General features: G+C 43.9%; 1 protein-coding gene across 4 annotated transcripts in view; it reads left to right on the top strand.

The window, feature by feature from the left end:
* The window catches only part of htr4 (5-hydroxytryptamine receptor 4), a 142,975-nt gene that overhangs the window by 61,635 nt on the left and 66,104 nt on the right, over positions 1 to 15,236 (top strand). For all 4 annotated transcript variants that reach the window (XM_084952663.1, XM_084952654.1, XM_084952669.1 and 1 more), the window contains exon 3: positions 12,391 to 12,504. In XM_084952663.1, coding sequence (XP_084808789.1) covers positions 12,391 to 12,504 — 114 coding nt within the window. The remainder of the gene's footprint in view (positions 1 to 12,390; positions 12,505 to 15,236) is intronic.

The following is a 15,236-nucleotide window of genomic DNA, read 5'->3' as shown; positions in this document are numbered from 1 at the left end:
GGTAACATCAGCTTAGACCTGGCCCCAGGTGCAACCCATTTCCAGATACACCCCCCTTACAGGGCAAAGCCTGCAAGAAGAGGCCAATAATGATTGATAATTGGGAGGAAACGGCCTACCAAACCAGCTGATGTAAAGTAGCTGAGCTCATATTTGATTGCCTGAAGCCTGTTTCCTCGCCTTTGGGATGCGTTTATGTGGGAAGCTGCCAGAATCACGCCTCGTGCCTTCGGGAAATCGTTATGAGACAATTAGCCTGAAATGACTTGCAGGGCTTTTTATTCCACATTAGCACTGACGGCTGACTGATGGCTCATGCGGCTCTGTCACTAATTTGAGTTTGAATCACACAACGTTTGAATTAGTCAATGACTCTTATTATGGTGGGGAGCTGATGCCTTAGTTCAGGACTGTGACTCAGTCTGAAATGGTCTCTGTGTTCTTACTTATTTAAAAGTGCATTTTGTAACACGTGACCTTTGGCAACCTACATTTGGTAGGTTTATCTTACTTTCAGCTGAAAGGAGGAAGTTATTTAGAGCTCAGTCTGGTTTGTTTCACTGTGCTGCTGACAGTGAAGTAAACTCACTGAGCGGTCTTTGTGTTTCAATAAATACAAATGATGATATTAACATTTGTGCTGAATGAAAACAGAGTTTTACGGAGATGCTTTTCTGTTTTAAGACGTTTTATGAAGTAAGTGCAAACCTGAAGGCACTTTTCATGTTTAAACCAAAACCATGGAGTGTCCAGAGATTTGCTCTGTGATCAGAAAGAGGTCGTCGAAGTGAGCCACTGAGGATTTATTTGAAGGTATTTTGGTTTGTTTTACAGTAGAAATGACTACGTGAACGCCCGCCTAAGGTGAAGTTTTCCACCTGTGTTAATCTTTTTCACTCTTTTTATTTTGTGGGTTCCCACAGTGACTGAGACTGGTTCACTCCCACCATCACGGCTGCCCAGGGAGAACTCCTCATAGATAAATCATGTCCTCTGCTTGTCGTGGTCCTGGCTCTTTTAACCAGTGTTTTATATTCGTGGGCTTCTGTTTAAATGAATGTCTGTTTGTTTGTGGTCTCGATTTTCACCTTTGTGTATTTCCTCTGTGTTTCCTGCCATGCGTAGGTTAGTCTGCACTTCCCTGTTAATTATTGCTCCTCACTTTACCGTCTTTAGTTTTATTTCCTCCGGTGTTAACGTGTTAGCCCAATCAGCTTTTGTATATTCAGAGCTCCAGCTCTCGCCTTGCTCTTTGTGATGTCTGTTATTATTTCCCAGCAGTTTTTATCTCCAGTGTGTCTTCTGTTTATATCTGTGGACTCTTTCTTCGCCTAAATAAAGGTTTCGGGTCCACATTCCTGCACACATGACACTGGTCTGGTTACCCAATCAAACCTTCACTTTGGAGCCAGTATTGCTTAGCAAAATAAAGAGGTGTAGCCAGTGGCACCAGAGCTGCTAAACTCATCACACCCAGGAAGTTCAGGAGAAAACGGACCTCGTTATCGATGCCATTAATCTGGACTGCTGCTCGGCTGTGTCTGCATGCAGTCTGTGTTGCGCTTTCATTTATCCGGGGCCAAAGTAACCCTTCCCCACCGGGGAAAGCAGAGGATTCATTGAGAAGGACTCAGTAGTGATGATGTCTTAACATAATCACACAGAGTGGGTGTCCCAGGCCTCCTGACCGTTTCTATCTCCAGGCAGATTTCACACAGACTGCGTGGGCCTTTTCTGTTCTGATGTTGGGTTGGTTCGTGGACTCTTATTGTCCTTCTCTGCCTCCTCCGTTGGTCACACATCATTACCTATCCCATTCAGGCAGACCGGGTCATCGCATTATGTTCAGGCAATCATCCTCTGAGTTTAGACGAGCTTTATGGCTGTGAAATGTGCTCAGTTATTCTTGGCCCTTGATTATATTATTACACTGAAAATATCCTCTATTATTTCCAGCAAACTGGATTTTTCGAAGGTACTTCTAATTTATAACCCATTTATGAAACTCACATCTGTGATTTCACAAGGCTTAAGTGAAGTTTTACATCAACTATATTCAGTAATTACAAAATTTATCACATTAGTGTTGATTGATCATTCAATTAAAAACAGACCTGGACTTTTCTCTTAATTTAGCTTCTTTCTCTGCATTATTTAAAGCTTTGGCAGCTCTACCGGTCAGTGAAGCAGTAACAGATGATGAGTCATCATCATGAAAACAGGTGCATGAGGGCAAGGCACACTTCTTTTAGTTGTGTACGATGCGTCAGGACCGTCAGGTTAATGTAACGGCAGTGCATGTGTTACAGCATGTCAGAGGACTGTAATCAATGATGGCAGTCATATTATCCGACCATTGTTAAAAATTGAAATATTTGTTGTGAAAGGGCCTCTCATTCTCTGTCTGGAGCAAGCTCCTCCAACGTTCTTCTGATTGGCTGTCCCTCATGACTTCATACAGATCCAAAGGTAGAAAAGGAGCTACTGGAGCTACTGGAGCTCAGCAGGTCATCTACTGAAGGTGGGTTGTTCCATCCCTGGCTGTCTGTCCCAGTCTGCATGCCAAAGTACCCTTGGGCAAGAAGGAACCCAGAGCTGCTCTCAGAGCGTGAATGTGTAAATGAGGCATGTTGTACAAAGTGCTGTAGAAAAGTGCTCCAAACAGAGCTTCATCGTCAGAGACCAACGCATGAGTTTACAAACTGATTGTTAGTCTGACATGTATAATTACTGTCAAAGACATCTAAACACACTTTCTTCTGTGTATGAGTGCATTTTTCAGAGTTGCCGGTGGACAAAAGCAGCAGACGTACCTGAAACATGGGCAGCTAATCAGAGGTCTGCTGTCAGAATCACAGCAACAGGCCAAACTACTGTTACTATGGTTACAGGCAGGCTCATCTGCAGGAGGTTTGGATTTCTAACAGAGAACATACCAAGTCTCCGGGTGGTCCAGCACGTACTGTAGGAGCCAATCGGCTTAAAATTGTTTCAAAGCTGGATAGTCTACATCTGCATGGAGGCGACGGAGTCACAGCCAGACTGTGGGTTTGGACAGTCAGCAAATTTTGATCTCAGAGGCCGTTTGTCTCTTTGCGTGCCTAAAATTGATCAAGCTTTATTGAACCTGAGCATGAGTAACCGCCTTGAACTGAGACCAATTTCTGTGCAAGTTGTCAATCTTTCCAAACAGCTTTCATGCCTGTCCGGTTTCAGAGCATGAATTACAAAGTCAAGCATTGGTCCCCGTCCTGGTGTTTCTGCAAAGAGAGCTCCTGCCAGTCATCTGTCAGTCCAATCGCTGAACCTGACGTGAAAGCACTGATGCTGCATCGCATATGAGCCGAGGAAAATGAGCGCAGGCAGCACTGCGACGCAGTTGGCTAAAAATTTTGCTCGAAGCCTAAAAGAATGGCGTTAGTGGACGGCACGCAGCCTTGGGGCGACGTGTTCAGGATACATGATGAGACCGGTTGTTGTTGAGGAACAGTTTGGATTTCAAAGCGTCTGGAAGTTGAATTTAAAATGACCTTTCATTTGTAGCCCTGCTCCCTTTTAAATGAACTGGAGGGATTTTCAGTGTAAATTTGGTCTAGCTTTAAAAACAGTGTTGAAGTGGACGACTGCCATTGTGCTGATTAAAGGTGCGCCGTTGGGAAAGATGTGAATAGATGTGTGAACACACACGAGGAGGATTTTTAAGGAAGGGTGTTTCTGCATGATTGAGACAAATAAACCTGTGTGTGTGCGTGTGTGTGTGTGTGTGTGTGTGTGTGTGTGTGTGTCTGAATGATTGCAGTGATCATGATGGTGATTGCTTCTCTTGTGTGTTCTGCAGTTCGTCTGATTCAGGTGGTGTTTTTTTCTCCTGTGGAATCTTAAATTGTTCCTGATTTTCGTGGTTTTTATCTGTTTTGTGAGGAAAATTTGTCTCAAAGTTCTCCACTGGGTCTGATTAAAAACAGTATTCAGTCAGACACCTTCAAACTTTTTCGATTTTCTGAAACTGAAATTCTGTGTAGCAAACTGTGATGACTGAAACAATGTATTTCTCTGCTCTGCAGCTCTGCAGCTGAAACACTTGACAGAGTTACTTGACATTTCCAATCACGATGTTAGCGACACTCAGAAAGCTTGGAGGAGCTTAATTTATCTGTGCAAACAATCCACTGAAGTCTGTGCTGCTATCCCCCATCATCACAGCCAGAAATATCCTGATGATGCATCGCTGTAAATGTCAGGTGCAGTCAGGTCGTCACCGCGCTTCTTTTATTTCAGTGCTTCAGGTTTCTGATCACAGACAATAGAAACTGATTATTATAAATATATATTAGTGCTTTCATTCTGGGCCCTGTGACAGACTGGTGTTTTTTTTATTTGTAGCAGAAACACACACCAGTCTCAGCAGTTGAAATAAGTGGGCTGAAATAAATGCAAAACAAGCTTAAAATCTGATAAAACATCAACAATGTGAAGGTCTCCATCCATTTGTGAGGCTCCAGCACAGAGCAACATGGATTCTCAGGAACAGCAGTGATGAAATTACATAAATGACAAGTGTTACTGACAAACTGCGAGAAGCTCATCAGTGGAACATGCTGGAGTTTCTGGCTTCTCGTTCATTAAAACAGGTGCTTTGGTCTTTACAATCCTAAACCAACCACAGATTTGTATAAGACTAAGGTTGTCCTTCTAACATGTCTAACATCCACCCATCCATCTGTCAATACATACTTCCACCCATCTGTATATCCATCCTCTGGCCACTTACTTCACTTCTTCTCAGGGGACACTGAGGTGTTCCCAAGCCAGTGCCAGTCATGTCCAAAACACCTCACCTAGGAGGTGATACCAGTATCAGCTCTGAGCTCCTTCCAAATGAGCAAAGTGCTCATCTTACATTTGCTGCTTGTATCTGTGATCTCATTCTTTATATATCTCACTTTATATTGTAAGGCAGACCCTACAATAATACATACAAGAGAAAAACTTAACAATCACATGACCCCCTATGAGCAAGCACTTTGGCGACAGCGGGAAGGAAAAACTCCCTTTAAACAGGAAGAAACCTCCAGGATGAACCAAGCTCAGGGCGGCCATATGAAGCGATGGGGTGTCATAAAACCAGAATTTTTCCCTAATTAACCGGTTTGAGCCCCTCATGACTATAAAGAAAACAAAAATGTAATAAAGGAAGTTCTTTGCTGTCACACTTGACTGTCTGTCACTTACAATGTTCGTCTGTCTGCATATACGGGAATAGCCCCCAGCTGAGGCTGCCGGAGCTGTCACAAACACTTCACCGCGCTTTCAGCTCTGACAGCCACGCTTGGAAAGCACATTGTGTTTCCTACCTTTCTGCTGCTTCTCGCCTGCTCTCCTTTATGCTTTAAACGTGTTTCATTGGTGAGGTAAAGATAACAGAACTTAATTAGACCCAAACTCCGGTCTCACAACTCAGAAACTAAAACCTGTCGTTCAGAAGTAAACCTTAGCAGCTGCAGCCACACTTAAAAGACTCATCAGAGCAAAGAAAATAATCTCGAGTCCAGCGGAGAGATCGCCGCTATCAGACCCTGACTGAGCAGCACACAGGCAGCTGTTGGTTGGAAATTGGAGGCCATCCTCGCTGTTTACACACTCTTCTTGTGTGTGTGCGTAAACTTGTGGCCACGCTTGGGTGAGCAGAACAGAGAAAACAGGTTTGGATGGACAGGGTGGGGTGTGAGGCTGAAATGGCCTTTGAGAGCAGACAATGGAGTTTTTTTCTCACTGTTATAATAAAATAATGTGAAACAGTTTGCTTTTAGAGACAGCGCTCTCAGAGGAGCATGGTATGTTTAGATGATGTTAAAGAATTATTTTTAGGAGCCTGCTGTAAAGGACTAACTCCTGATTAAAATTTGGGCTGAGCCGCAGCTGAAGGTCTTCCAAAGGTTAAATCAGAGGCACCAAACTTGTTTTGGTTCATGGATGACATACAGCCTCTTACGACAACATGGTGACCAGACATATCCCAAAGAATATCAGCAAAGTTTCAACCTATGCTTTATATATTACAGTAAAGTTTTAACTGTGGGGACCATCAATACTTTTGGAAGACATTAAAGGTCGTGTGCGTTTCTACTGATTAACCTCATAAGAACGCTGTATGAAGACCAAGAAGCTTCTGGACTGAGTATGGAGACACTGAATGGTTCAGAACATGCGTTAGAACAGGATGCATCCAATCATCCTATATGTTGAAATGTGCTCTTCTGGAATGCTGATCGGATAATCAAGAAAGATTTTTGATTGGTGGATGAAATATTGGCAACCTCAGATTTGCGGAGAACACCACTTTGCACTGTTTAAGGAGAAAGCCAGAACATGGGAATATGTATGTCTGAAACCAAAATCCTGACGACTGAAAACTACAAAGATGGCAGCTTCCACATAGATGACAATGAAAGGTCAAGAACTTTATTTTAATGATTAATTTTTAATTATCAGTGAGATCATTATCCAGTGATTATTCCTCAACAATTATCATTATTTGTCCATGAGAAATTGCCAAAGGAGAATCGCAATGGCTAAAGCAATGATGAAGTCATCTGATAAAGTCTTCGAATCTAAGGACGTTTCTCAGCCAATAAAATAAAAAAGGCTGTAGTACAGTTTTATTTTCTCTATGCTCACCTATAGCTGTGAAAGCTGAAAAAAAGAAAACCGGACAATCGATGAATCAGTGCTTCTGAAACTTAGACAGATTTTATCAGTACCATGGACGCCCGAAGGACCAACAAAGCAATGGAGAGGCAAATAATGAAGATACGGCTCCCACCAGGGAGGCAAATGCCGCTTGACCGATTCTTGAGTGTATTTCCGCCGTTGTTGCCAGCGATGGTCACTACTAAGATCTCAGTCATTAAGCTCTTTAAAAACTCATTAAAAACAGTTTCTTTATTTTTAAAGGAAAGTTGTTGAGTAGATTTCGGTGAACTCTGATTAAAATAAACATCTCACAGGCTGACATGGAGGAAAACCTAAAAGTAGTGAAAATGAATGAGCTGAAAGCCCAAATAAGGTTTCTGACAAGCGATAATCATTTCAGGTATCTCGGTTCAGATGATCAGTGTCTATTGGTTGCACAGCCGCTAATGCAAGCGTCGTCATCGTGGAAATTTGTCAAAGCCAGAGCGCCGTGTCTCTGGAGGAAGTTCAGTTTGGAGATGAAATCACTGATTCACATGTTCTCACGTCTCCCTTCTTCTTCTTCTCTGAAATTCCCCGTGGATGTGGCCAGGACTTCCTGCTCCCTCCATCTTTAATTTTTATCTCTCTGACAGAGAGCTCAGAGTCCCGCTGGATGTCTCACCCAGAAATAAATTTAGCTTGTTTCCTGATGCTGTGTCCTCAGATGAACATGAACTTTCTAGAGAAGCATTTAAATGATGCATCAAGCCTGGCTGCTGCACTTCAGAGACCACTGTGCACTCAGCCCCACTCAGATTCTTTGTTCATTTTATTTGTTGATAATATTTTGTAAATGCTCTCTTTAATATTGTGTAAATGTGTGGCACAGAGAACAGAAAAAAAGGTTTTGGTGTGTTTTTATGCTGTGTAGACGAGCTGCGTCACCACACCCTGTGGCGTTTCTGCAGATTTGATTGCATCAGCTGCGGTCAGGTGGTGAGGAGGGGAAATGACTGCGAGCAGGTGGAACTAACAAAACAATCTCTGAACCGGTTCTGTTGGCCCACCTCAGTTGACTCGACAGATCCCGTGCACGCTGTCACGTGGCATTTTTTGCTTGACACGGTAAGAGTCGGGCAGCTTCAGCTCTGAGAGGACCTCAGTGAAGACTTCTGAGAGCTCAGTCCAGCTCTCACTAACAGTCAGCTCCATGCAGCCAATCAGTGGCAGCTCATTTAGTTCAGCCACATGATATGGTATCCCCTATAGCTGTAAAAGCATTTTTTTTATACGTGTGTGTTCATATTTCAAAGGTTTGGCTCTCCAGCTGTCACTCACCAGAGTCAGACCAACTGAGAATATCAAGCTCAGAGCCAAGAATGTGCAAAAACATTATTTATGTGCATTTAGTCTTCACGAGGAGTAAGAGAAACCAGATGTTCGGTCATGGATGATGGAGGTATTTCCCCGCTCATCTGTCCCCTCTGAGCTCCTAATTGAGGCTGCTCTGTGCTGATTACCTAGCATACCCAGCATTACCCAGCTTAACTCAGGTCAAAGTTCACGTGTATCTGATGTCTTTCATCCTTCAAACCCACTGCTCCACAGCTTCTCTGTTTGTCTTTCTCAGTCTCTCTGCTTCAACAGCAGAAAGCCCTTTTTGTACGTCTGCAGAATCGTTGAGGAGCAGCAGAGGAAATTCCTGCCTCTGTCGTCTGTTTTTAAGCACATTTGCTTTCAAAGGACGTCAGCTGTGTTCTTTCCAAACCCTTTACCTTATAACGTACTTGGATGAGACATTACACTCAATCTGAAGAAGTCACAGCTTAATTAAGCGCGTTTTGAAGAGTGATCAGGAGCCGGGTTACTGTGTGTGATGCTGGGGTGTAGCCTTCTGTCAGGTGTGTAGTCACAGTCCCAAACAAGACACAGATGCAGGTGTCCTTCTCATCCTGAAGACGTCCTCCATCCTAAAAACTGATGGACAGTGACGGCTATTTAACCCTTACTGGTGTTGTCACCTTGATGTCCCCCATCATCATGTGACCACTGAAAACACGTATTTGTCCAAACTGTGCATTTATTAAATCAGCGAAGATGCTCAGGCGAGAACCAATGTTCCATCAGACAGAACAGAACAACCACTCCACACACTGATTGGGGTTTGGGCGTTAGGGTTAAATAGGCGGGACATCAGCCTTTAGAACTGCAGAAGCCACTTGGATGAGAGCTGAAAGGGTCTGACAAACCTGAAGAAGTGCAGTTTTCTTCATGCTACCTTGACCTGGAACACTGAGAACCTACACAGATGTCCTCTTGGGTTCAGACTCAGAGACTAAACAGTATTGAGTGTGGTCCCGTGCTGACCTTGAACAAGTTCAAGACATGAACAAGACATGCTCCTATCAGCACGGTATAAATATCACAGGGTTATCACATATTTCATCCATCTGTTGGATTAGCTGCACTTCACTGTCACTTTTTAAAATAATGGCTTCAAGAGCAGGCTGTCCTCAGGTGTGTGTGTATCCCCAGGTATGGGTCAGGTGTGTATCCTAATGTGCTAATGTGATTGCTGCACCGTCCCCTTTTTATGGCAGCGAGCTCTGTGCCCAGCCCATGAGCATAAACACTGAGAACAGCTGTAAACCTGGTGAAAAGGTGGATCGTCATATGATTTACTCAAACTTTACTCCCACTTTAGAAAAAAACTATGATATAACAACAACAGTGTTGTGCTTGGAAATGTTGAACCTCTTAGTTTAAGTGTCAAAGCGTCAGTTCGCTGAAAGTTTGCTGTGGAAGTTTGTGTTTAAGGTTTTGACAGTGGAGTTTAAATCCTAAATAAAATCCTTTTCATCAGACGGTGTGGCCTAATTGTTCATTAAGGAGCAGACCACCAGCAGTTGTAGCGAGTGAACATGACTCTAGCTAATGATCAGTAAGTGTGTGCGCTCACAAGCCAGGTGATACCGCCATAATGAGCTTATCAATGTCTCATTTAGGGGAAAGGTGTATCTGACAAACTCGACGTGAAGGATTATTGTGAAGCCTCTTGATTATTTCTTGGTAACGATGCTTCTGTTGAGAAGTCAGCGTTCCCGTTTGATCTGATTAGTGCACTGGCATCACGGATCAAAGAACAAGCCTCATTTGCACACTATCACTTTGCCTTTGAACCTCGGATGCTGAGAGGGAAATCATTTGGCAGACGGGGACAGGTTCCTGAATTCAGCACAGAGGCTCATGTTTGCATGTTACCGATAATGTGGACAGTACATAAAAGCCACAGATAAACGTCTCTAAACGTCACTTTCTCCTGTAGAAATTTGCATTTTCTCATGTGGGGAGATGTTGCCCACCCAGCCGTGTCAGTCGCTGTCGTTCATCGTGTTTTCCCACCTCCCCGCCAGGCTGTGAGCTGTGAGAGAGACAGCAAACCTCAGAAGGATTGCTGTGATGCATTACCGATGTCAAACAAGTGTGAGTTTAAAGAGTCGCTTTCTGAGATCTCTCAAACCACAGAAGTGGCTCCAGGAGCTTCGATTCATAACTCACACTGGCTGGACCCGAGACATTTTCTAGAGGTTATACGCGTGTGGGAGCGAAAATGCAATGCCTGCAGTTTTAGCCTGTATTATTTATCATATCATATTCCCCATGTTGGATACTGAATACGCAACATGTCAGCTCTGTATCTATGACCAAAGACGTCTCGGTTATCGCTGGAAGATGAGCTTTGTCAAACAGGCGAGTGTGTTTTTGTGTTTATGCTCCTGATGATGACAGTTTAACCTCAGTAAATGCTGTTTGTTGTTTTTTTGGGGAGAAGTGATTTGTGTCCAGGTTTCTGTGTCCGGGTTTCTGTGGATTATACAAAGATCGTTCGCCTGCTTTGACCTTTTCGTGTCTCAGGCTCAGCACAGCTCGACCCCAGGAGGTGGAAATGGGGTCTTTCAAACAGGCTGTGTTTGAAAGTTGATATAGAAAATCAGAGCACAGCTTTGAGGTGCAGCAGCGACGCTGGAGCCAGGACATGAGCACTTCTGCCATGAATAGCATGAATCCGCCAAACGCTGAAAGCACTTTGATTTAGGCCCCTTTGTTACTAAAAGGGCTTTGACGCAGCGGGGGCAGACTCGGGACCTCTGAGGACCTCTAACCAGGATGTTAGCATCAGATCCCTTTGTGGTCCTGTGGGCTGCACATAGCTAGAAGGGCCTGGAGGCTTTTAGACCTCCTGTGTCGCTGTTTTTATTACTTTCAGACTGAATTCTCTGTTTTATCTCTTTCTTTGTAAAATCCCATGCGGTTGGTACACCTGTGCAGGTTTCTAATTGGTCACCTGCTGCTGCAGACTTTATTTATTTTGCTTCTGCTCGATAGGATGCACTCACACTTTGGTTTGTTGCTCTTGATTCGACTATCCTGTGCTGCAAAGCCAGGCTAGTGTATTACTGAGCTGTGTGAGCTTTCTGCTTCTCAAAGGGTTTCTCTTTTTACCTGGCTAGATTACCATGGTAACTGGTGCTGAACTGATCACCTGGTTGGCAGCAGGTCATGTTCAGAGGTTCTGTTTAAAGCTAGCTGGAAGCACCACGTCGTCACTGATTCTTGTTTTAAGAGTGTCGAATCATCACCATGAAACATGATCACGCATAGTGTCCGTGATTGGAGCAGGGGGCGCTCTTAAAGCGCGTGACCCTTCTTCACTACACAAAGCTGAAGAAGGGTCACGTGACCTGTGAAATGCCCGTTTTACGCCTCCCCTCGACGTGCAGCAGTGTTGTGCAGATGAATGGTTTCACAGAAGACGATTGCACTGCGTTGGTTTCAGTGCTTCTTTCACGCTCATTTATCAAACCCAAATGACAAAATGTCTGCTGCGAACTTTGGTGATGATTCAAACTGATCAGATAGGTACAGCATAAATGTGTCCGCCTTTGTTTCTGAGTGTGCAGATGCTTCTGGCTCTCAGCTTCTGCTCCATACTGTTCTACCTGCAGGGGAGTTTGTTCCTCGCTGTGACTCCCGAGTCTCTTTTTGTTGTTGTGAAACGTATCCATGCATCCTGAAGCCTCTCCGAGTGCTTATGTAGGTGGAAGCAATCAGTGCAGCAGAGGAAGAGACCTCTGCTTTTAAATACACAGGATATCATCACTGCTGCACCTGGCTGCTTGTTCGGGTTCAGCAAGCTACCTTGGAGATGGAAATAAATCTCATTTGCATCTGAATGTTTTCAGTGACATCCTCTTAGCCAGAGACACCAAACAAGAACAGGTAAATCCATCTTTACCTGAATGGAGCTTTTGCCGCTAATGACTAGCTCCAGAGGCTGAACTTAATGAGCTGACGCAAGCAGGGAGCAGGGCTGATTTCTTGTTGCTCCCCCGCGTGGTGCAGGCTGATGAAAGAAAGATTGTAATATTGTCTGTAATAAATGCCACATGAGGGGTCACTCTGCAGTTTTAACTCTCTCTCACATAAAATGAGAGCTGACGGCCTCTCTGTACCCTGCCTGACGAGTTCTGACACCTTTGTAAATATCAATAAACATTACAGCAGTGTTGTCCAAGGGTAGCTACGCAGGCAGAGACCACCCTCGCTAACTTCTTTTACTGTAAGGCGCCTGAAATGTGACAGAATCCTCTCAGTTCAGAATCCTAGCAGGCTTTTAGACTTAAACTGACATGGTGTTGTTTTATCTCCCTGCAGCGATAGCATGCCAAAGCGGATGGCCCTGATCTGCTTCCTGTCTCTGGTCATGCTGATGAGCATCTTTGGAAACCTGCTGGTCATGGTGGCCGTCTGCAAGGACAGACAACTCAGGTGGGAACGACCTTCTTCTTAAAGGCGCTTCTGTGTGATTGGCTGATGTGCATGAGAGTAAATCAGCAACAGTCAGAGCAGCACATTTTTTTTCACTGCCTGTTTCTTATTTAAATATTTTTTTGATTCCTGGTAATGTTTATTGTTGGATCTTTAGCGGATTCAGTTTTTTCTTAGCTGCTTTAGATGTGAATCCCTCCCTGTGTTCCATCCTCATGTGATGAGTCTGTGTTACGTTCACGTCTGTGTTTAGTGATCTCACTTCCTTTATTTTGATAGTGTTCCTTGTGCCTTGCTGCTAGTTTTGCTTCCTCGTGTCATCCTGTGATTTGGTTCAGTTGTGTCTCGTTCTCCCTGCTGTCTCTTCTTCCTCCAGCTCCCCTCTGTGTGTATTAATGTTTGCTGTCACTCCTTCTCCTTCTTCAGTGTGTGATGTGTATGTGCTATTTTCTCCTTTATGGACTTTGTGTTTGCCTCCACGGTCTGTAACATCTACAGAACCGTGGCAGAAACTGCTTCTTCGTGTGTGTCTGTATTTTCTAAAGTGGTTTCCACCATTGCAGCTCTGATCTTCATGAAGCAAAGGAGAAGGGTGTATGAACAGTGAAGGAATTAGAGGCGGAGTCAGAGGGTCAGGCTGAGGATGGAGGGTCATGTGGGAGCTGCTGTCACCTCAGTGCTTCAGTCCTCCGTCTTCACCTCGCCCTTCTCTTTGTCCCTCTCTCTGTCTGATGTCTCTCATCTTTCTTTCTTTGCCCCTCTCATGACCTTTGACTCATGGGATGTAGTGTGTGTGTGTGTGTGTGTGTGTGTGTGTGTGTGTGTGTGTGGCATGTTGAAGTCAGTGAGTGACGGCGTGTCTGCTGTGATGTCTTACGTTGCTGAGGTGGGAACATTTATGTCTTTGTCCTTCTGTCCACTGGGATCGCTCAGACAGAAATGCTCAGTGGGGACGTCCCTCTGGTGAACGTGGGCGATAAAGTAAATAGGAACTCTTTGCACATCATTTACAAGAATCATGAGTATCCCAGGTAGGAACAGCTGTTAGATTACCAGTGGTGAGATCAGTCACTGTGACGGTGGTCGTGCCTGTCGGTCTGTAAAGGCTCACATACAGTTGGTGTGTGATTTGTGTGGTTTTGGGTTTATATGTGGGACAAGTGCTTATGCAAACCAAAAACTGTAAACAAAAGATGGACAGTGTCACATCTCCCATTATTTTCTGCAGCCTAACATTAATCAGTCATGTTGGCTTTTTGGAGCCAGAACTGACCATATTTGGAGGATGCTGAGCTCAGTAACATCCAGATAAAATCATTGAATCTCACTGTGCCCCAAAAAGTCTTGGACAATAATGTTAGTACAGTGACCTCACAGCAGCCATGGTATTGGTCACATGATGTTATTAAAAGTGCCTCAAAAGGCTCCAACAGCGCAAACCTGGCCCAGAGGTCCAGTTCAGGAACTCCAGCCGCCTGTGTCGCCTCCACCTGTCAATAGAATCGGGGCTGTGTGTTTTGGCAGGTACGCGTTGGCTTCGTTTTTCAGACCCGGAGGCTGACACCTGACAGCGAGAGAAGAGAGTCGCTGTGAGACAGACGAACAGTAGCTTACGTTCAAATATTTCTGTCCTGATGGGAGTTTAAAAGAGTTTAAAGTGAAAGTGAATCATACAGCAGTCATCAGATCTCAACTCAGTTAAAAAATGATGAGTGGATTATTAATTAATGAATTAATTTTTATGTAGGGCTGGGCGATATGGCCTAAAATCCATATCGCGGTATAATTTGAAGCACGTGCGGTAACGATATAAATATCGCGATATATTCTTTTCTTCAGTATAACATATTTTCAACACTACAAGGCACACTTAAAATCCTTTAATTTTAACAAAAATCGAGAGTGTTCCTTATGTATGAATTCTGGTTGTGCTTACTGACCTCGAACAGATTTTGGCGTGCAGAAATCTGTTAAAAAATGTTTTAGTACAACTTTGGTAAGCTGCACTGCTTGATGGATTGTCAGAGCATTATGGCTGCCCAGTGAGGAGCTTCGCGGAGTAATCTGGGTCCAAAACTCCGTCTGCTTCAGGTCCCAAAGTCAAACGAACACTGAGAGTTAAAAACGGTCTAAATTCTTTCATCTTTAATGAAATCATCAGCGTTGGTGCTTTACCAGGTGTAACAATTAAGTTTAACATCCATGCATCCATGAAAACAGAATTTATTAAATTTAACGGAGTTACAAGTTAACAGGAAGTTAGCTCGCTAGTTTCCACCTAAACATGACATACCATGTTCCGACTGAGAGATTTTTGAAACTAATTAAAACGTACAGCTCTGCTATCACTTCCAACATAAATGAAGACAGAAAACTAAACAGCAGTGACGTTTGCAGGGTTCCTGAAGTTGGACTACCTGGTATATAATGTTGTGCTACGTGATTGCTAACGACACAGCTATGTTAGCATAACATTAGCACAGTGAAGCTGGAGGATGAACCCAACTTTTTTTTCCACTTGATAAAAGTTAACGTGAGGGATTCTGGTGGTCAGGGACAAATGCAATCGCATAGCAGGATGCTATACACGGGCCAAACTTCAGTCAGGAGAACAACTGAGATTATTCATCCACAATACGAGGTTAGTTATTAATATACTGCAACAACATGGGAATAGAACAGCTGCGAGAGAATTCAACATTAATGAATCAATGTTACGGAAGTGGAGGAAG

This window comes from Perissodus microlepis, chromosome 2, assembly GCF_051167445.1.
Source record: "Perissodus microlepis isolate ML-2025 ecotype Zambia chromosome 2, ASM5116744v1, whole genome shotgun sequence".
NCBI classification, from domain to species: Eukaryota; Metazoa; Chordata; class Actinopteri; order Cichliformes; family Cichlidae; genus Perissodus; species Perissodus microlepis.
This window is presented reverse-complemented; position numbering and strand designations above follow the sequence as displayed.